The sequence below is a fragment of the Lepidochelys olivacea genome (genome assembly GCF_965140295.1).
Source record: "Lepidochelys olivacea isolate rLepOli2 genome assembly, chromosome: 4".
NCBI lineage: Eukaryota > Metazoa > Chordata > Testudines > Cheloniidae > Lepidochelys > Lepidochelys olivacea.
This window is the reverse complement of record NC_140414.1, coordinates 33147465-33170486: the sequence shown is the minus strand read 5'-3', so window position 1 is coordinate 33170486 and position 23022 is coordinate 33147465. Positions and strand designations below refer to the sequence as shown.

The 23022-nt window shown below is 42.1% G+C and overlaps 1 protein-coding gene across 1 annotated transcript in view; it reads left to right on the top strand.

Annotated features, from left to right (window-relative positions):
- EIF4E (eukaryotic translation initiation factor 4E) overlaps positions 1–23022 on the top strand; it is a 47421-nt gene that overhangs the window by 19758 nt on the left and 4641 nt on the right. Inside the window, exons 4-6 of the mRNA XM_084627401.1 lie at positions 6776–6839; positions 8807–8920; positions 16748–16887. Of these exons, the coding sequence (XP_084483527.1) occupies positions 6776–6839; positions 8807–8920; positions 16748–16887 (318 nt within the window). The remainder of the gene's footprint in view (positions 1–6775; positions 6840–8806; positions 8921–16747; positions 16888–23022) is intronic.

Sequence of the window (23022 nt, the reverse complement as noted above, 5' to 3'; positions counted from 1 at the left end):
AAATGGAATCAATTACATACAGTAATGGCAAAGTTCTTGGTTCAGGCTTGTAGCAGTCATAGAATAAACTGCAGGTTCAAATCGAGCAGGATTGAAGACAAGATGGAGATGAGGCATCAGCCTTTTCTCATCTTTTCCAGCTGTAAGAACACCTCTTTGTTCTTCCTGTGGAAAATTACAGCAAAATGGAGTTTGGAATCACACGGGCAAGTCCCTGCATACTTTGAGTCACAAGGCGTATCTGCCTCCTCTCGGTTGTATAGCTGATGGTTCTTAATGGGTCCTCAAGCACGCTAGGCAGAGCTGACACCAACTTGTCTGGGGTGTCACCCAGAAGCATAGCATAAGTTTGAAATACAGACAGTATAGAGCCAATATTTATAACTTTAACTACAAAAATGATACATACATATAGACAGCATAATCATAAGCAGCAAACCATAACCTTGTCTTAGAGACCTGATTTGACCCCCTTTGTACAAGATTTGGTACCACTACAGGACCTTGTTTGCAACAATGATCTATATGGTCCCAGATTATGTCAATAACATCACAATGTTACCAAGACCTGGTTGCATGAACTAGCAGAACACTTACTAGCCCAGATGATTCCAATCAAGAATTTGGGTACAGCATCAGTTACAGGGTATTAAACTGAAAGGTATTTTGCGCTCTTCACCCACTGTATGAACCTGCTCTAACTCACTGGTAGTTTGAGAGCAGCTACTAAAATAAAGGTCCAATTGAAGCAGCAGGTGGAGAATGCAATCTAGCTTTTTGGTGCTGAACCAGGACTCAGTATAGGTAGTCATGGACTAAAAATTAGTGAAGTCTTCATTCCTTGTTCAAACCTCTGTACAGCAGAGAATGTGGAGACAGCTGTCACAGTTTCAGGGATTTCTCCCTCAAGCTGCATGCAGGGGTTCCCAGTCAGGTCTCCAACCATCACCTGTTTCTGGATAGGAACTCTTGTCCCACTCTCTTCCACCAGGGGTTTTAAGGCTACACAGCTGCCTGCCTTACACTGTGATATCCTCAGCAAACCAGTCTGCCTAAAGGCCAGGGCCAGTTTCTTGCTTTCTCTTGGGGCTATGAACAGTGTATTGCGAGCAGTTAAAAGTTACTCCACAGCTCTTTATAAGCAAGCACCTTTATTAAGGTAAAAACATTAGAGGAAACATTCAAAGAAATAAAAATTCAAGTGCTTGCTCATGTCAGTTCCATTGTAGGGGGGTGTGCTTGTCACATGCACTGGTGCCGGAAGTTTTTCCCCTCAGTGATATCCGTAGGGGACCAGCTCTGGCGCCCTCTTGAGTGTCACGCGTATGCATCAGTATAAGGGGCACCACCGGCTTTTCCCTCCCTCAGTTCCTTCTTACCGCCAGTGACAGTGCTGGAATGTCTCCTTGCCTCAGCAAGCTTACCTTTCTCAACTGTGCCTAGTTGTGAATCTCTTGTGTATATAGTTTATAGTTTTTGTTCCCTTAGTAATATTTAGTCCCCTACGGGACTTAGCTTAGGCATGGGGCATGCCCCAATCCCAGGGCTTCAAGCTTTTTTACTGCTGCGAAAAACCCCTATACCAGTCAGTGATCTCCTTCAAAGCTGTCTGAAGTGCTTGGTGGAAACCCACACGAGCAACAAGTATCACATTTTTAAGAGTTTCAAGCTGCAAACCAAAAAGGAGCAGGCCATTTGCCTTAGAGCGCTCCTTATGGAGTCAGCCCTCAGTACCAGCTTGATTGGACTCCGCTCCAAGCACCGCAGCATCTCACCCCTGCGTTCGCAGCATACTATTGGTTGCAAGAGGAGCTCGTGCTAACTTATAAATGTCAGGGAGCTTAGAGCCATCCATTTAGCTTGCACAGTGTTCCTTCCCCACCTGTTCGGTTGAGTGGTGCAGATGTCGACTGACAACACGGCCTCCATGTTCTGTGTCAGCACGCAAGGGGGAGCTCATTCTTCAGCTCTGTCCCAGGAAGCCCTTCATCTGTGGGACTTCTGCATCCAGCATGCAATCCACCTGGAAGCCTTGCATCTCCCTGATGTCTGGAACAAGCTAGTGGATTGCCTCAGCAGGTCCTTCTTTCACCATGAGTGGTCCCTCCGCTTGGAGGTAGTCAAGATGCTCTTCCAGAAGTGGGGAGCTCCCCAGATGGACTAGTTCACCACCAGACAGAACCAAGTGTCATCAGTTCTGCTCTCTGCAAGGTCTCAGCAAAGGCTCACTTTCTGATGATTTTTTCCTGTCTTGGTCAGGAGACCTAATGTCTCAGGATGGATTTGATTTAAATCATGATTTAAATCACTAGTCAGGAAGACTTGATTTAATCATGGGTTTCTACATAAGTGCATTCTTGATGGTTGTTAAAACCTTAATACATACTCTTCACAACTCAGATAGATGTAGATTTCATTTTTAGAAGGTACACACTGTACATTTTTTAAGTGATTTATTTTGGAAGCTTTTCCGATTAGTTTTACAGCTATATCAGAAAATGAATGTTTGGTTATTTCATTTACCAAAGGTAATTGAAACAGATATTTATGAAGTCCTTGGGAGGTGAACTATCTCCAATTCAACAGGTTAATCGTTAATATTTGGAGGATTTTCTTGCCATGCTATATTAGGAGGAGAACATCACCAGACAGATATTTAAATTTTTTTATTTAACTAAAACAATAACATGTATTCCAGGTTTTTTTCTTCAACAGCAAACATAATATTTTAACATAAGCGTATGAATTTTTGAATTTAAACATTCAAGTTTTTTAAGATCAGATTTGTTTCTGTTAAAATAGTTTTCTAATTAAAATAGTTAAACGAAATATTTTTTTAAAAAAAAAAACACACACACAAATTAAATGGACTGTCAGCCAGGTCAACATGAGAAACTTAAAATATTGGCTTCTGCAGCTAACTCATCTTCACCTTCATTTTCCTGTTCATAATCTGGAAAAAAAACAAAAAACAAGCTTTCCTGCTTTTTCAGGTCCCAAACGATTTCTCAATTTGGAATGAATTAGTCCAAAGGAAGAAGATATTCTTTCTAAACTAGCAGAAGTTGTTACTGCTGTTAAGTTAAATCACTTCAACAGTCTCTGAATCCAAGTGCTTAAATGACTTCCACCAGTTCACTGGTCTGATCTTTAAAGCATCATGAGCAAACATATTTCTTGAATGGTTCTTCTTTCCAAACTGGGTCTCTTCTACGGCCTGCTGTCATAGGTTTTCTCTTCTAGTGAGAGAATGGTATGGTAGATCTCAAATCAATGAAGGCTACACTCAGACCTCAAGACGTCTGGAATATGCTGTTCAAACAGTTTCACTTTTGTTTCTACTGCCTGTCCCTTCCTTCTCACATTTATCTCCAGCCTTCTTCTTGTCCAGATCTATTCCGCCCCAACAATCTTCAATTCATTTAACTTCTTGAAACTTTGGCCTTTTAGAGAGAGGAAAGGGATTGACTCTGTGTACACAAAATTTGCAGGGGGACAGTAGGGTTGAGGTCTGTTATTTCTCACCTTTCCTTCCTTCCTTCGTAACATTTTTGTTAACAAGCATGTTATCTCTGGAGAGACAAATCCACAGTTTGAGAACTGCAAAACTAAGCATCTCTGATACCTTCTAGACTGAGTCCCTTTGGGTAGATGGAAACATTTAATTTAAATAATCTATACAGAAGCCCCTGGAACCCTATAAGATTGGGTCCCTAATCCATGAACTAGTAAACTCATTTACAGAACTTTTCTTAAACATTACATGAATATATTGTCTCATACTATAGAATTAGAATTTATAATCCCTGTTCCGTGATGAGATGCATTATAGCTCAAAGATATCTTATCTAAAATGATCTTTAGATCAGATTTTTTGATAAAAAGCTTTTTGAGGAAGAAACCTATTTAAATAAAAAATTGATTTTTATCCACCCTGTAATGCACACCTTTCCACCAACTCTGCTCATCAGCAAGGCCCTTCTAAAAATCAAGAGGGACAAGGTACGAGTCATTATGATCGCCCCAACTTGGCCTCTCCAACATTGGATCTAGCCATAGCAGCCCTGTGGACGCTTCCCAGCTGCCTGAACTTACTCTTTTAGGATGGTGGTCGGTTGTTGCACCTGAACCTCGCCTCTCTCCTCCTCACAGCTTGGGTGCTGCATAGCTGAACCCAGAGGAACATGCCTGCTTTAAAGTCAGGTACAGCAGGTGCTCTTGGAGAGCAGAAAGCCCTCCACCAGAGCAACTTACCGTGCAAAGTGGAGTGGAATATCTGATAGACCCAATTGTGTCTGCAGTCCATTCTGCATTACCTGCTTCCCTTAAAACACCGGGGCATTGCCTTCTCTTTGATCAAAGTACACTGGGCAGCCATATTGGCTTTGCATCCAGGGTAGATCGGTATTCTCTTATGAGATGATGATGATCAGGTTCCTCTGAAAGGCCTTGAAAGACTGTTTCCACCGGTCTGGAACCCGGTCCTCCCCCCCCCACCCCACCCCACCCCATGGGACCTCAACCTGGTCCTCACCAGGTTCACGGGCCTGCCCTTTGAACGTCTGTCGTCTTTTTCCCTTTCCCACATGACGTGGAAGGTGGCATTCCTTGTAGCTATTACCTCGGTGAGATGAATCTCCAAGATTAAAGCCCTTACTTTGGAGCCCCCGTACATGGTGTTCTGCAAGGACAAGGTTCAGCTGCAGCCCCATCCAGCCTTCCTGCGAAAGGTGATGTCGCATTTCCGTGTCCATCGGGATATCTTCCTCCCAGTGTTTTGCCCAAAGCCTCACACAACCAACAAGGAGAGGCATCTGCATACTCTAGATGTCAGACATGTCCTGGCTTTCTACTTGGAGCACACCAAGCCCTTCCACAGATCGACTCAGCTTTGTTGTGATAGCTAACAGAATGAAGGGGCCTTCCTGTATCTTCTCAGAGGATTTAGACTTGTATCACCTCCTGCATCTGTACTTGTTACAAGACAGCGCAGGCTGTGCCTCCGCCAATAGTAAAGGCTCATTCGACAAGGGCTTGGGCGTGTTCAGGTGCTTTCCTAGCGCATGTCCCCTATTCAGGACATCTGCAGGACTGCAATGTGGTCTTCAGTACACACATTCACGACGCGGTATGCCATCGCTCAGCAGGCAAGAGGTGATGCTGGTTTTGGCAGAGCTGCGTTGCAATCACAACACGTCCATGAACTCCTACTCGCCTTCGGAGGTGTTACTTGGGAGTCACCTACAATGGAATGGATATGAGCAAGCACTCGAAGGAAAAACAGTTACCTTTCATAACTGTTGTTCCTCAAGATGTGTTGCTCATGTCCATTCCGTGACCCCCTGTTGGAGTTCCAGCAAGAAGGAACTGAGGGAGGGGGACACAGGTGGCGCCTCTCATACCAGCACGTATGCGCACCACTCCAGAGGGCACCAGAGCTGGTCCTCTACAGATACCACTGAGGGAAAACTTCTGGCACCGGTGCATGCGGCAAATGCACACACCTATAATGGAATGGACATGAGCAACACATTTCAAAGAACAACAGTTACGAGAGGTTAGTAACCATTTTTTCATACATGCATGCTAACAGCTTATTAGAGGTCACCTGTCAGTCTTATGGGGCCCGAGTAAGCCAAAGTCTTTCAAACCTTTCTGCAAGGATTGCTGGATCAGAAAAAGAACGCTGTGTCAGTTAAGCTCATCCTTTTTATACCAAAAACCCTTTTTGTCTCCTAGTCTCTGGAAAACCCAGCTTGAATCAGTATATGCCCAACCACTCCAGGGTATGGTACCTGTCGAGTGATTTGCCTGAATCACTTCCTCCCCCACCCCACTCTTTTTAGTTCGTGTAGGAGCTGCAGTAATTCTCCACCATGGAGTAAATCAGTCATACATAAACAATTTATATATTTATGATCCCCAAAGATACTGCATGTGATTGCAATATCTGTTACAACAGCATCCTTTCCTCCCCACACTTGTCCAATTTAGTGCATCAAGCCCCACACCACTCCATTTTCAAAATTTGTGTTTTCCTCTACATTGCTTGGTGGTGAACACTTCCTTTTGGCTCAGTATACACTTCACTTCTGAGTCTTGCACGCTTGTCTCTCTTCCATCCTTATTTGGATGTCAAATATTCTGCCTACCATCTCCACCCTTGGAGTAATGTAATAGATGTTCATGAGGTAGAATATGATTCTTAAAACACATCATCTGGATAGAAAGAGCCACAGAAGCCTATGCCTTTATCTTTCTATTACAATATACAAAACAAATTAATTTTGTTCAGTGGGTTGTCCCGAATGTTAATGTGATTAACTTGTATGAAATATTAACTCGCATTATCTTAGTCAAGACTTGGGTGTAGGTAGTGAAAATGGCAATATTTTTGAAAAATGATAGTTGGTAGCATGGAGCCCAGTGAGAGGATGTAAACTAGTTTCTATCCTGTTTGATAGAGCTCAGTACTTTTTAAAGATCTAAATAAGTAACATCTCTACTAAAAACTGTTTTGACATCAGAATATAAGTTCATATGCATTTTTATGTTGGGTTTCTGTACTGCTGAAGTTCGGGTAGCTTCAGAAATAAGTTTTAATAACTTGATTTTAATGTACCATTCAATTTGATTTAAGCATGTTTTGTCAGTCAAACTCCAAGCTGTATGGATTTGGCTTTCTTAAATCTTTCAAGAACAATATTGTACCTTCAGAAGCTGCTGAACTTTTTAAATGTATTGCTTATAATTGTGTTTCTTTGTTTTCAAATAGTTTATACAACCATATCCAGCTCTCTAGTAATTTAATGCCTGGCTGTGACTACTCGCTTTTTAAGGTATGCCCCATAAGCTTTTTAAAATTATTAATGTAAATCACGATCTTATATAACTGTTTTCTTGAATAAGTAAAGATACCATGATCATAATTTTTAAAGTGACTACTGATATTGGCAGCCCAGCTGGTGGAGATGTGCTAAAGGGGCCTAACTTTCAGAAAGTGCTGAGCACCTGCCCTCTGAAAATGAGGCTCTTTTAAGGTGACTCAAGTTGGGAACTCAGAGTTACTGGTTGCTTTGAAAATTGAGGCCCATGACCCTACTGATGAATTGTTTTTCATCATCCTGTATCTTGTAGGTGCCTGCATTGAAAGAATTTTACAAGATATGTGCCCAAGTACTTGATCATATCAAGTTTAAAAGTTTGTTTTTAATCGTGGAAAAGATCTTCTATTCGTTACTGTATATAATGTGATTTTGGGATTCAACAAAGTGGTTGACATGGCTGTTTAACTAGTATGTTCTACGTAATAAAACTACTAGGCACCTCCCATGTGTTTTTATGAAAGTTCTTCATAAGACGGGCTTTGTTTGATGATTTAAAGCTTGCTGGCAACAGGTACATCACTGGCAACAGCTTTGTAAGCTTTCCCATGTGATCCTTCCACTGGCCATCAATCTTGACGTAGAGGAATCGCCACTCAGGGCGATGAAGTAGTTTAATCTCTCTGGCTACCAATAAGAGTGCCAAATGTGGGAAAGTGACCCAACATCATTAACTGCCTTTCCACTTTCAGCTTTCATCCAAAGTTCTGTGAAGCATGGATATTGAATTGTAGCTTTTCTCTGAAAACTTACTATTAAAGATATTCTTTTATATATCCAACACTGACAGCACTATGGGAGTGGGAGCTGGGTTCTTTCCTGACTAATGCAGCAAGTGTTAAGTTCCGATTGCAAAGCCTTCATTGCTGGCGATGCACGAATCAGAAAACAGTTTCATTTTTAAATGATAGGTTGACTTTTTGGGTTTTTTGAGGGTTTTTGTTTTGGGATGTTTTCGTTCTTGTGGGGTTTTTTTGTTTGTTTTTTTGTTTTTTGTTTTTTTTGCAAGGATAGCAGTTTAAAAAAAAATATTTGTAAACCCTGCATATTTTGCTCTGGAATTCATTGAGGCAGTAAATAGTGACTGCCATGATGCCACTTTGACTAAGTCACTTTTTGACAGGAAGCAACTTTCCCACTTCGCACCTGAGTAAACTGAAAAACACAGATTCAGTAACCTGGCCAAAATCACACCATCTTGGTGGCCAAACTGAAGAATATAACTCAGGAGTCCTTGGTGAAAAGAAAAAGCCATGGTATTAAGTCTCAGATCTTGGGGTCAATTGACTCAGGCTCTGACTGTGGGGCTAAAAATAGCTATGTGGATGTTCCTCCTTGGGATAGGGGCTGGCCACAGTACCCTCTTTCCTTGCCAGGTTTCAGTCTGGGCTCCAGCCCAAGCCGGAACATATACACTGGTATTTTTAGCTCTGCAGCCTGAACCAGGCACCCCCCGCCCGCAAGCCATAGTCAGTTGACCTGGATCTGAGACTCAGTGCCACAGGTTTTATTGCAGTGGTAGGCATACCCCCACTTGTTTTAATTACTGGTTATGTTGCCCAGTTTCAAACAAATGTCTCACCTGGGCTGTATTTGAACCAGTTTAAAAGGAGCATTTGAGAGCAGACTGAGTTACTTATTCATGACTTTGCCATACAAATAAGAATTCAACTGTCCTGAGAAATATTACATTTTTAGTTCCTAAATTTCTCCATTACTATTTACCATGAAACTGGTGTTGCTCTTAGTGTTCAGTGTTCTAGCCCTACAATAAGGTACTCTGTGGAGAAAAATTATTACTATTCTTAAACTGTAAATTCTGTTCTTGTGTTGCGATGTAAATGTTACTTCCCCTTTTATGTTGTATAATAAAATACAGATGAGGCATTTTGCCATTTACTGTCTTACTGTACGTTTTGTAGGATGGGATTGAACCTATGTGGGAAGATGAGAAAAATAAACGAGGAGGACGATGGCTAATTACACTAACTAAGCAGCAGAGACGAAATGATCTTGATCGCTTCTGGCTAGAGACAGTAAGCTCTATGACATTGAATGTTATAACTTAAGATTCTTACATTTAATAGCTAACTACAAAGGGGTTTTCTCTTTGGCAGTACTAAAATCTTTCATGACTTTTTCCTTACAAAAATAGATTGTTGTGAAACACGAGGTACACTAATGATGCTCAAACATGTCATTTGAAGTAAGACAAGCATTCAAATATTAGGCTACATATTACATTTAAAGGAGGGCTGTCAAACGATTAAAAAAAATTGTGTGATTAATCGCTCTGTTAAACAATAATAGAATACCATTTAAATAGTTCTGGATATTTTCTACATTTTCAAATATATTGATTTCAACTGAGACACAGAATACAAAGTGTACAGTGCTCACGTTACTTTTTATGACTATTTCTTTTGTTTTCTACAGTGCAAATATTTGTATTTTTCAATTCACCTAATAAGAGTACTGCAATCTCTTTATCATGTAAGTTGAATTTACAAATGTAGAATTATGTACAAAAAACCTGCATTCAAAAATAAAACAATGTAAAACTTCAGGGCCTACCAGTCTACCCAGTCCTACTTCTTGTTCAGCCAGTTGCTCAGACAAACAAGTTTGTGTGCATTTGCAGGAGATAATCCTAGAATATCAGGATTGGAAGGGACCTCAGGAGGTCATCTAGTCCAACCCCCTGCTCAAAGCAGGACCAATCCCCAATTTCTGCCCCAGATCCCTAAATGGCCCCCTCAAGGATTGAACTCTCAACCCTGGGTTTAGCAGGCCAATGCTCATATCGCTCCCCTCCCCCCCCCCCCCGATGCTGCCTGCTTCTTGTTCACAATATCACCTGGACAGTGAGAACAGGCGTTCGCACGGCACGCTTATAGCTGGCACTGCAAGATATTTATGTGCTAGATGCACTAAAGATTCATATGCCCCTTCATGCTTCAACCACCGTTCCAGAGGACGTGTCCATGCTGATAATGGGTTCTGCTCGATAACCATCCAGAGCAGTGCAGATGGCCACATGTTCATTTTCATCATCCGAGTCAGATGTCACCAGCAGAAAGTTGATTTTCTTTTTTGGTGGTTCGGGTTCTGTAGTTTCTGCATTGGAGCATTGCTCTTTTAAGACTTATGAAAGCATGCTCCACACCTCGTGACGCTCAGATTTTGGAAAGCACTTCAGATTCTTAAACATTGAGTTGAGTGATGAAGCTATCTGTAGAAATCTCACATTGGTATCTTCTTTGTGTTTTGTCAGATCTGCAGTGAAAGTGTTCTTAAAATGAACAACATGTGCTGGGTCATCATCCGAGACTGCTATAACATGAAATATATGGCATAATGTGGGTAAAACAGAACAAGAGACATACAATTCTCCCCCAAGGAGTTCAGTCACAAATTTAATTAATGCATAATTTTTTTAACGAGCATCATCAGCATGGAAGCATGTCCTCTGGAATGGTGGCCGAAGCATAAAGGGGCATATGAATGTTTAACATAACTGACACGTAGATACCTTGCAATACTGGCTACAAAAGTGCCATGCGAACGCCTGTTCTCTCTTTCAGATGACATCGTAATTAAGAAGTGGGCAGAAGCTGGGAATGAGCAACAGGGGATGGATCACATGGTAATTACGTGTTCTGTTCATTCCCTCTGGGGCACCTGGCACTGGCCACTGTCAAAAGACAGGATACTGGGCTAGAGGGACCTTTGGTCTGACGCAGTAGGGCCATTCTTTTTATCTCCAACTTGTTTGTCTTAGCGATTGGCCGAACAAGAGGTCGAACTGAATGGACATGTAGGTTGTAAAGTTTTACGTTGTTTTGTTTTTGAATGCAGTTATGTAACCAAAAAAACCGTAAATTTGTGAGTTGCACTTAGACTATAGAGATTGCACTATTGTATGAGGTGAACTGAAAAATACTGTTTCTTTTGTTTGCCATTTTTATAGTGCAAATATTTGTAAAGAAAAATAATGAGCACGGTCAACTTTGTATACTGTGGTGTAATTGAAATCAATATCTTTGAAAATGTAGAAAAACATCCGAAAATATTTAATAAAATTCAATTGATATTCTGTTTAACAGTTAATCGCTTGAGTTAACTGCAATTAATTGACAGCCCTAGTTTAAAGGTGACTTGCAAATGTTTGTTAAAAAGCCAACTGGTAGTTGTCTGTTCAGTGCCCGTGACAGAGGTAATTCTGTACACAACTAATTAGCCTTTTTACCTTAATGATGTAGAGTATTTGTCATACATTTCAGCTACTGGTGAAGTTTTAATTATTTGCATGTTGTCTCTAACATTACTCTTAAACGTATCTGTTTTATTTATAAGTTTGTTTTATATTCTTAATAGTTCATAAATACAATGGAATTGACGTAAGCATTGTTAATAAGATCCCTTTATACTTCTTTCATTTCATGCAGTGGATACTGAATATTATGCGTTCAGAAACGGTGCTGGGATAGTACAGTTGTCTGGTGCATTACACAAAAGATTTTATTTTCCTCTCTCCAGATTCTCCTATTTTTTGTAGACTATTTTAGAACCTTCAATGCAAAAAGCTGTAGCTGCCAAATACTCCTAGAAAATTGTAGGCTAATGTATGTATATTCACAAAATGTATCACATGGAAAAGGCTAAAGTTCACTGTCTAAGAACTGAATAGATTCTTCAGCATCTAGTGGAGTCAGATGCTTGATGGAATGTCCTGGCATTAAATTGTGGTTAATATATTGCAAGACTGCATGAGCAATCATATAACTGTAAATCTTAACACAACACCAAATTGGCATGTCAGAATTATTTTGTGATTGAAAATACAATAATGCCATATTCCCTGCTACAGCTGAGGAGAACGCAGTGCAACTTGGTGAGGGGCCAGTGCCCAATATAATTTAGGGCAATCTAAAGGCTAAATTATGCTGATTGCCTATGGCTCAAGGGATGATACCGCTGCTTGGCATCAGATGGAGCAGAGGGGGAGCCTTGGCAGTGCACCAGCAGCAAAGCAGGGGTTTGCATAAGAATTGTTTATACCAGCTCTTCTGCTGGACTGTCCTACACTGGGATCTGGTGACCAGCTTTGGCTTTAGAGCAGGGGGTAATCCATTATTTTTTAAGGTCCAGATTTCTTGATCAAAGTCCAGACTCCAGAGAAAATAATACAAAAATAACAATAAGTAAATAAAAAGTTCAGTCCATTCAAAAGCCTCTGGCGGTCTGGATTTGGCCCCCGGCCTGCCTATGGACTACCTCTGCTTTCGGGTGTGATATGGCTGCCGACACAAGGCAGCCTCACCACACCCCAGAATCTGTTGCTGTCACTTACTTCTCCATCTTCTGACTGCTTGGAAGGACACTAAGAGATCCAAGTGGCTTTGGTGCATATACTCCATTTTGCATGCAGCTTTGAGTGAAACTCAAAGGGGGGCGGGGGGAGCAGGTGTCACATATATCGGATCCATGGGCACCACAAAAGCCTTGTGATGTGTCCCAAAGACGATATGGAGTTGCAGATTCACAAGATGAGTATCTTCAGGCTAATTGCTATTTCTCATATGCCATAGTAAATATCGCGTGAGAGAAACTTTCCAGTCCCAAGAGTTACAGTTTAAAAACTATAGGGAGGTAGTATACGGTTTCTCAATGTAATCCTAACATCCTGATCAGCCTAAACTACACTTTGTTTATGTCTTTGCTACCTAAACATTATGAAAAATCCAAGAAACATGACATTGCTTTCAAACATTTTATAAACAGAAAATACAAAATATTTAACCTTCCTGTTTCAACATAAAAACAAAGGTTAGGAAAGTGAACTATTCGGTTGCTAGTAACTTATTGAACATGTCCGAAGCACAGGCATATGGGTCATTGTGCAGTCACACATCAGGGAGCAGCTCCATTAATCGTTTCAATAATTTTTCACAACTAGCTCAATCAACAAAATCAGAACGCTTTCCTTTTCCTTCTGTCCTCTTGATGTCAGCATATTACACAGATTTCTGTTAGGTTGGCCAAGTTTGGAATATAACTATAAATTATTTTACTTGAGAAAGAGATACAACAGTGTTTAATTTTTTTCCTTGTCTAATAGGAATAACATCTATAAATAATATACTTGTCACAGCTTATCTGTGTTTTTGTTGCTTAAGTAGCATGGTAGCATTTTATGGCCTAATACTAAAAGGCTATGCTGTTGGTCAAATAATACTTGGGATGTTTTGTGTGGCATGAGCCTAAAAGTTTAGAGCTTCCGCTACTCAAGTGAATATAATATGTTGCCCTTGCAGTTGTGTGTAGCTTCTATAAAACGTAGGGGTTTTGATTTATTTACTAGCACGTTATGGCTGCTGGATTTCCTTTGCAGTTGCCCATTAATCTTTAAGACTTGGTTTAGTTCTCTCACTGCTTTGAACGGAGTGGTTTTTAAGCCTAAAACTTTTAAATGATTTTGAAATTTTTTATTAAAGATAATGATCAGTACATAATGTCTAAGATGCAAATGAAGCAAACCAACTTCCATTGATGGGCTCTAATCATCTGCACAGATGAACTTCTCCAGCCAATTTGTAATATAACACAGGCCATAGAACTTCCCCAAAATATTCCTAGAACTTATCTTTCAGAAAAACATCCAGTCTTGATTTTAAAATTCTCAGTGAAGGAGAATTACCACGAGCATTGGTAAATTGTTTCAGTAGTTAATTATGATCACCGTTAAAAATTTATGCCTTATTTCCAGCCTGAACTTGGCTAGCTTCAACTTCCAGCCATTGGGTCTTGTTACACCTTTCTGTGCTGGATAGAAGAGCCCATTATTAAATATTTGTTCCCCATGTATGTACTTACTGCCTGTAATCAAGTCACCCCTTAACCTTCTTTTTGTTAAGCTAAATATATTGAGCTCCTTGCTTATGTAACTATAAAGGGATAGCTCAGTGGTTTGAGCATTGGCCTGCTAAGCCCAGGGTTGTGAGTTCAATCCTTGAGGAGGCCATTTAGGGATCCGGGGCAAAAATTGGGGATTGGTCCTGCTTTGAGCAGGGGGTTGGACTAGATGACCACCTGAGGTCCCTTCCAACCCTGATACTCTGATTCTAATCCTTTAATCATTCTTGTGGCTCTTCTCTGAACTCTCTCTCTCCAATTTTTCATTGCCCTTTTTGAATATGGACATCAGAACTGAATGTAGTATTTCAGCAGTTGTTGCTTCAGTGCCAAATACAGAGGTAAAATAACCTCTCTACTCTTACTTCACATTCTCATGTTTAAACATCCAAGGATAGCTTCAGCCCTTTTGGCCATAGCATTGCACTGGGAGCTCATGTTTAGTTGATTATCCACCATGACCACCAAATCTTTTTCAGTGTGTCTGTTTCAGAGAGAGTCCTCCATCATGTAAGCATGTCCTTCTTTTTTGTTCCTAGAAGTACACGTTTACATTTAGCAATATTAAAGTGCATATTGTTTGCTTGAGCCCAGCTTACCAAACAATCCAAATCAGTCTAACTCAGTGACCTGTCCTCTTAGTTATTTATCCCTCCCTGCCCAATCTTTATTTACAAACTTTCGGTGATTTTGTTTTGTTCCAGGTCATCCATTAAAATGTTACGGTAGGCCAAGAAGCGATCCTTTCGGGCTCCACTAGCAACACCCGCTTGATGTTGATGATGATTCCCCGTTTAGAGTTTCATTTTGAGACCTATCAATTAGCCAGCTTTTAATCCATTTAATGTGTGCCATGTTAATTTTATCATTCTAGTTTTAATCAGAACGTTGTGTTAGTACCAAGTCACATGCCTCAAAGTCTAAGCATATTATATCAACACTATTACCTTTATCAGCCAAACTTGTAATTTTCTCCCCCCCCAAAAAAAAAAAAGTTATTTTGACGGGATCTGTTTTCTATAAACCCATGTTGATTGCCACTAATTTTATCACCCTCCTTTTAATTCTTTATTAATTGAGTCCTGTATCAGCTGCGCCACTGTCTTGCCTGGGACCAGTTTCAGACTGACAGATGTATCATTACCCAGGTCGTCCTGTTTACTCTTTTTAAATATGGGTACATCATTAGCTTTCTTCCGGTCTTCTAGAACTTCCTCCGTGTTCCAAGACTTCAAGAAAATTGACATGAATGGTCCAGCGAACTCATCACACAGCTCTTTTAAAACTCTTGGATGTCAATTATCCAGACCTGCTGATTTAAAAATGTCTAATTTTAGTAGCTGCTGTAGTAACATCTTCCAGAGATACTAGTGGAAAGTATCATGAGGTTATTTCATCTGTTTTTTCCCCCCCAAATACAGAACAGAAATATTAAACACTTGTGCCTTTTCTACATTATTATTGATACTTCTACCGTTTTCATTTAAAAAAAAAAAAAAGAAAAGAAAAGGAGTACTTGTGGCACCTTAGAGACTAATCAATTTATTTGAGCATGAGCTTTCGTGAGCTACAGCTCACTTCATCGGATGCATACCGTGGAAACTGCAGCAGACTTTATATATACACAGAGAATATGAAACAATACCTCCTCCCACCCCACTGTGTGGTGGGAGCAGGTATTGTTTCATATTCTCTGTGTATATATAAAGTCTGCTGCAGTTTCCACGGTATGCATCCGATGAAGTGAGCTGTAGCTCACGAAAGCTCATGCTCAAATAAATTGGTTAGTCTCTAAGGTGCCACAAGTACTCCTTTTCTTTTTGTGAATACAGACTAACACGGCTGTTACTCTGAAACCCGTTTTCATCTAGTAATGGACCAATACCATTGTCAGGATTCTTTGTTCCTAGTATACTTAAGAAAACTCTTTATTGTCCTTAGCTCTGCTGGTCATAGTTTTTTTTGCTTATGTCCCTTTGCTTCCCTTATTAGCTTTCTACAATTCCTAGCTTTATATTCATTACTATCAGCTTCCTCTTTCTACACCAAGAGAAGAGATTTAACCTTTCCATTCCACCTCTGAGGGGTCTCCATGTTGGTCAATCATAGCAAGTAAACATCCCTGTGCAGTACCTGCATTTGTGTAAATATTGTGCACAGAGAGCATTATCATGTGCACTCGTGGTTCAGGGTACAGTCACAGCATGGGGTTGGCACAGTGAGCTGTTTGCAGTGCCTTGAAGTTTGTATCCAAGCTTAATCCGTTGTTCCTCGTGCATTGAAGCTGTGTACAGCAAAGGTGATGCATTCAGCCCCTGGGGAAAGAATATAATATGTTGCATATCTCCTTAGCAACCGCACATGAATCCCTAGCCAGAACGCTTCTAAGATGTATAGTTGGTGGGGCTGCATGGAGCAAAAGGGATCCTCCAAATACCTGAAAAGATGTATAGAGAAGACGCAGAACCCTTTTGAAATTCCCATCATTTTCCCAAATGCTGACAGGCTATGCAGAGAAACCGTTCTGGAGATTTGGGAGGAGATGGAAGGCATGACTGTGGCAAGGGAGGAGGTCTTGGTAGAGGAGAGAACGTCTCTTTTAATGAAAGAGATTGTACTATAAAGGTTTTAGCTATGAAGCCTGTAGATAAATGGAAAACCTCAAACAAAACATCCCGCCTAAAAAGAAATGAGGAAACTCCACTGCTATGCAGCTAAACCTTTCTTCTTCTACTTTTAGCATACATTTGGTAATTGATATTTAGTGCTTTGATAATTCAGAATGAAAATGGTTCATCTCCATGTGTAAGAGGTTTTCAGTACACCAAAAAATAAATACAATCATGTCTAATATAAAACTGTTTTATAAAAATGGAAGATTCCACTATAAAACACAATGTTATTTCATATTGTTTACCTCCCTTTAATAGTTAGTCTTTATTTTATAGCTGCTGTGCCTTATCGGAGAGTCCTTTGATGACTACAGTGATGATGTATGTGGAGCTGTTGTTAATGTTAGAGCTAAGGGCGATAAAATAGCAATATGGACAACTGAATGTGAAAACAGGGATGCTGTTACACATATAGGGTAAGTGATGTTTGCTGTTCAGTGCCTTAGACTTGATACACATGATCATATTCTTTAATACTAAATGCCTTTTTAAATTTGGATAATTCAGTTGGAGATCATGCTAGTGCTGATCTTCATTTTGAGATCAGTGGGTACAGTCTGGAAAATGTATTTTGGGGGGGGGAAAAAAAGTCTTCTGTGGTACGGATAAATATGTCTTAAGTTTTTAAAAAATGTGTACAAAATAAGTTGTGCACACATTGTCACGTGCATTTAAACTATGAATCTTGCGCGTATTTGAAGGATAGACCTACAGTAGGTTGTCTGAACTACTTGAGTGTCCCTCCTTATATCTTTTGGAAATAAAACATATTAATAAATGGGAAGCAGATCGGTGGTGAAAGCTTCATTGGCTCTTCTGAGTGGGGCATTGTAGCTAGCTAACTCAAACTCCACTGCAGTACACCAGCATGCACTAGGCTGATGATGTCCTGGCCATCAGAGAACATGGAGTAAGCCTATCCTAAAGCAAGGGTCTACGGGTCACTTTCAATAAAACAAGTATAAACATATCTGATGACCTCTGGGGGGAGTGTGTGCTTTTTAAAAACACAAAACACACTCTGAAAAACTACATATATTCTGTTACTTTAGAGCTGCTTCCCCATCCTCTCACCCTTTTATATAACCTCAAAAGAGAAAACTAGCTATGTGTTTCAGTAATGTCCTCTACCTTGCATCATTCTGGGCAAGGGACATATCAGCAGGCTGGGAGCTAAAGTCATGGCAGGAATACATGTCCTGGAGCTCAAGAGTTGACTTTTAGGTAATATGCTGAATGTTGCCTCATCTTATTAGCAAATATTGGTGAAGTGCGTGGAATTCTTACAACTTCTTGCAGTTTACATTTAAAGTACAAATTGTTTTATCACTGGTCAGCTTAAAAAAAAAAAACAAAAAAAACTAGAATTGATTAAAATGGTCTTCTCTCCTGAAAGAAAACTAATTGCCGTATTTTCAGACAGGGAAATTGTATGTTTTTCCAGCCTGGTTAGATACTCTTTTTCTTTCGAGGACTCAAGAAAATTCAAATGGAGTGATGATCTTAGAATAATAGAACTGACTTTTTTTTTTGTTGAAGTCAAAATAATTGAGGCTACGTGAATATTTCCATGGTCTACGTTTGTTGCCTTGATGGACAAGCATTTTTTTTTCCTTGGCTAGATTTTTCTAACTGCAAATGGTGGTGCATGGTTGCATGTTGACTTCTGTTCAATTTTGCATTCTGGCTGCCTGTTCTGTGACCAGCAGAGCAGTTTACTATATTAAGTCCAGTGAGATCTGTCTTACTTGTAGCAGTCACTTCATTACTATGCCATCTCTTTCACTAAGGTTGGGGGCAAGCCTTCAGTGATAGGCAGAGTGAGTTACTGAACTTTGGTGCAGATGTTTTACATACTTGGGATGGTGTCCTGGAGTACCATCAGAATGGTATTAACAAACACTAAGGGTATATCTACACTGGCAGAGTTACAGCGCCAACCGTTACACCGCCGCTCTGATAGCGCTGAAGGGAAACCTGTTGTGTTCACGCTGTCAGCTGCCTGAGCAGTAGGGTGTTCACACTTGCGGCACTTGCAGCGGTATTCAGAGCAGTGCACTCTGGGCAGCTATCCCACAGAGCATCTCATCCTCTTCTGCCGCTAAGAGTTGTGGGAAGGTGGAGGGGGTCGTGCTGCATCCTGGGTCCTGTCCCAGTGCCCTGTGATGCATTGCTTTGCATCCCAGCAATCCCTGTGCTTCTGTCCACATTTGGCGCCATCTTTCAACAGTTTGTGTACCGCATGGTCTGCCTCTTCAGTCTGCAGGACTGTTGACCAGTATGCTGCTCGCTCTGACTAACATGTCACGAGTGGCAGTGGAGTTTTTCCTTAAACTATGAAGGTAAGAGGAGTGCGACGTTGATCTTGCCATACGTACTAGCTACAAACCAAGATGGTTTGTGGCATTTACGGAGGTGCTGACCACAGTGGAACGCCGCTTTTGGGTTCAGGAAACAAGCACTGAGTAGTGGGGTCACGTCATCATGCACGTCTGGGATGACGAGCAGTGGCTGCAGAACTTTTGGATTAGGAAAGCCACATTTATGGGACTGTGTGGTGAGCTTGCCCCAGCCCTGCGGCGCAAGGACACTAGAATGGGAGTTGCCCTGTCGTTGAAGCATGTGGCAGTTGCACTGTGGAAGCTGGCTACTCCAGACTGCTACCGATCGGTCGTTAACCAGATTGGAGTGGGAAAGTTGACCGTTGGACTTGTGTTGATGGAAGTGTGCAGGGCCATTAATCGCATCCTGCTCCAAAAGACTGTGACTCTGGGCAACGTGTGTGCCATTGTGGATGGCTTTGCACAAATGGGCTTCCCTAACTGTGGAAGGGAGATAGATGGCACATGCATTCCAATTTTGGCACCAGACCACCTATCCACCAAGTACATTAATCGCAAGGGGTATTTCTCAATGGTTCTCCAGGCGCTTGTGGATCACCCTGCGTGTTTCATAGACATTAATGCAGGCTGGTCCGGAAAGGTACATGATGCATGCATCTTTCAGAAAACTGGCCTGTTCAGGAAGCTGCAAGCAGGGACTTTCTTCCTGACCAGAAGATCATGGTTGGGGAAGTCGAAATGCCCATTGTGCTCCTGGAGACCCTGCCTACCCCTTAATGCCGTGGCTTATGAAGCCACACATGGGGCACCTTGACAGCAGCAAGGAGTGGTTCAACAACAGGCTGAGGAAGTGCAGAATGACTGTTGATTGTGCTTTTTGGCCATTTAAAGACCTGCTGGTGCTGCCTATATGGGAAGCTGGACCTGGCTGATGACAGTATTCCTATGCGTATAGCTGCATGCTGTACACTCCATAATATTTGTGAAGGGAAGGGTGAAAGCTTCACTCAGGGCTGCACTGCTGAGGCTCAGTGCCTGGAGGCTGAATTTGAACAGCCAGAGACCAGGGCTATTGGAGGGGCACAGCGCGGGCCCATAAGGATCAGGGATGCCTTGAGGCAGCACTTTGAAGCTGAAAGCCACTAATTTGTTGCAGTGCTCAGAGTGCAGTGCTTGTCATGCTAGCAGGTGATTGTGATTGGTGCAGACAATGTAATATGAAGGTTTAAGGTAATTGTTGCTTTGCAGGGCTCTGTTTGCTTTCAATTAATAAAATAAAGATTGCTTTCAAACCAACACAATTCTTTTATTAAAAAACAACCACCAGAGGAGAGTCCAACACAAAAACGCATCAGCACTGAGGGGGAAGGGAAGGTCCCAGGAGGAGGTGGGCTCCCAGGATGGTTAAAAATTTGTGTATGTCCAGGGATCATATCCAGCCTTCTCCTTTGGAGTACAGTGCAGCGGGTACTGTATTTCAGCAGAGCCGAACTGCAGAGGGACCGGTGTTGAGTGCAGTGGGTACTGGGAGTCTGCAGTGTTGAACTGTGACTGGGGAGGAGTGGAATGCCACAGGTATGGACCAGAGTCAGGAGGTTGATAAGAGTGTGTCGGCGGTGGGAAAGAGTTTTGCGGCAGCGGCTGCAGGGAAGGGCAGGAACAGAGCTAATCGGGTTGCAGTGCTCGTATTGTCTGGAGCGTATCCATTTGGTGCTCCATAACGTTTAAGAGCCATTCTCTGGCTTCATCTGGCATTCTCCTTCGGTCCCTCTTCCCGCTGTCCCGCCACTCCTTCAGTTCCTGTTTTTCAGCCGTGGAGTGTATCCTAATGTCACGCAGAAAGTCCTCTTTAGTGCTTCCTGGCTGCTTTCTAATTCTGCGCAGCTGTTCAGCCGGTGATAACAAAGGGGGAGGCTGGGCTCCCACGGTCATCTCTGTGAAGCCAAAAACACAGCGTTTTACGGAAGCAGTATTGTTTGCGACACAGACCACTGATTCTGTGATTTAAAACACAGCCAGTATTCACATATCTGTCACTGGCTGACCCCAGGCAAGCACACATGAACTACAAGACCTCCAAAATGGTGAGTAGCCGCAGGGGCAGGGTAAATCAGTATACACATTGGCACGTGGCTCTTGGGGAGGGCCAGCACTGTAGGGGGGGCCTGATAATCATTCCTGTCCCCACATTTTCCACAGTCTGTGTTCATTATGGAAGATATCTGAGCAGGGAATCAAGGGAGGGTCTTCTCCAAGACTGCGGCTTTGGCCCTGGCCCTTACGCGGCTCGCCTGTGTTCAGGAATGCGCACCCCACACACACACACACACACCTGTGATGGCAGAGTGGCACAGGAAAGTTTACCATTAATGGGGCAAGAAACCAAGCAGCTCTGCTAAAGAACCTGTGGTGGCGGATTACCCAGTATCTGCATGAGTGTTTCCTGGAGATCTGAGGCAGATTCCCAGCCTGTTGCACCGCTCAGACTAGGCACTTGGTGGTATGTGCATCATACAGACACAAGCCTGCTTTTGCAACCCTCCTGCCCCCAACAACTTACTTCAGCAATTCCCAAAATCAAATCCACTTACCAGGGGCCTCCCCTTCTGTTTGTGCTTCACCAAGTTCCAACAGCTGTGACTGGCTAGCCTCCTCCGGGGTAGAAATGAGCTTCTGGCTGCATGCATCTCTAACCTCCAAGTTTTCCTTTGCCTTTGGGTCCCCCTCCCGCTCCACGTTCTCGTCCAAGGCTTCCTTCTCCTGGCTCAGTGCACTCTTGACTGGCACGCGAGCCATCAGAGTATCCCCAGTGATCTCCCCAGTGGAAGTGGGGTCGCTGCCGAGTATCGTGTCCAGCTCTTTGTAGAACCAGCAGTTCGTGGGTGCAGCACCGAAGCGGCGGTTTGCCTCCTGCACCTTGTGGTAGGCGTTCTGCAGCTCCTTCACTTTGACTCTGCACTGCAGTGTGTCCCAGTCATGGCCCCTTTTTGTCATGTATTGTGAAATCTGTCCGTAGGTGGTAAGCTTCCTATGGTTGGAGCGCACCTGGGACTGGACAGCCTCCTCTTCCCAAATGCAGAAGAGGTCTAGCAGCTCGGCATTGCTCCAAACGGGGGATCGCTTGGTGCGTGGAGCAGGCATGGCCACCTGGGAAGATGCGCTGAGACCACTGCATGTGTCACTGAGCAAACAGGAAGGGGACTTCCAAAATTCCAAAGGAATTTACGGAGTGGGTATGACGCCTGGTCACTTGAGGGCAGGGCAGTAGAGTTCAAATTGATGTCTGGGGGGTGAGAACAGGCATTGTGGGACACCTCCTGGAGGCTAATCGCAGCGCTGGAATCGACCAGGGTGTCTACCCTGGCACCGCAGCGTTGTATGCCTCTCGTCAGGGTGTTTCTTTTCTTCAGTGCTGCAACTCCACAGTTTCATGCGCACGAAGAGGCTTGGCAGTATGTACACCTCGGGAGTTACAATGCAGAAAGCTGCTTTACTGCACAGACACTTGCCAGTATAGACAGGGCCTAAGTTAGACTTTTTTAAAATTTTAGATCACCAAAATATAAAACTAGCCACAGGGTAGCAGTGAAGATGGCACAAAGTACCCCAGTGATTTTATGTGACCTCATTTATATTGCCTGTATTTCCCATCCAGTAACAGTGTAACATCATTATACTGCCCCTGTTGTTGCCACTGAAAATGTATTTAACTCTTCATTGTAAAGGAGTCAGAATGAAATTGGCTAATTATGATTCCATTAATCACTTATTCTAAATATCAGTTCAAGTTACAGTCGGTACCAATAGAATTTCATATACTTTCTGATAAGATCCAGCAGTTATATTACTTTGTTCTATGATCTGGTCAGAGCTCACAAGTTAAAGGCAGTTAGTATTTGAATTGGGTACTTCCTGTCAAGGAATATTTAGGGGTGTGTATTTAGGCAGTAGTCATCCCTCTTGGCTAGAACTGAACCAAAGTTCTAGGATCAATAGTCTTCCCTTGTGCCCCCAAAGCTGTTGTCAGTGGGCTCATTGACTAGTTTTGCCATAACATTGTAGCTTTTAGAAAACCTGTTCAAAGGAAAATACACAAAGTTCCTGTGGCAGTGAACAAGTTGATACAATTTCTTTCTTGAGCTTTTGATCACATTCTGATCAATATTTTAATCAAGTTCAGATTATATCAAATCAAATATTCTACCCATT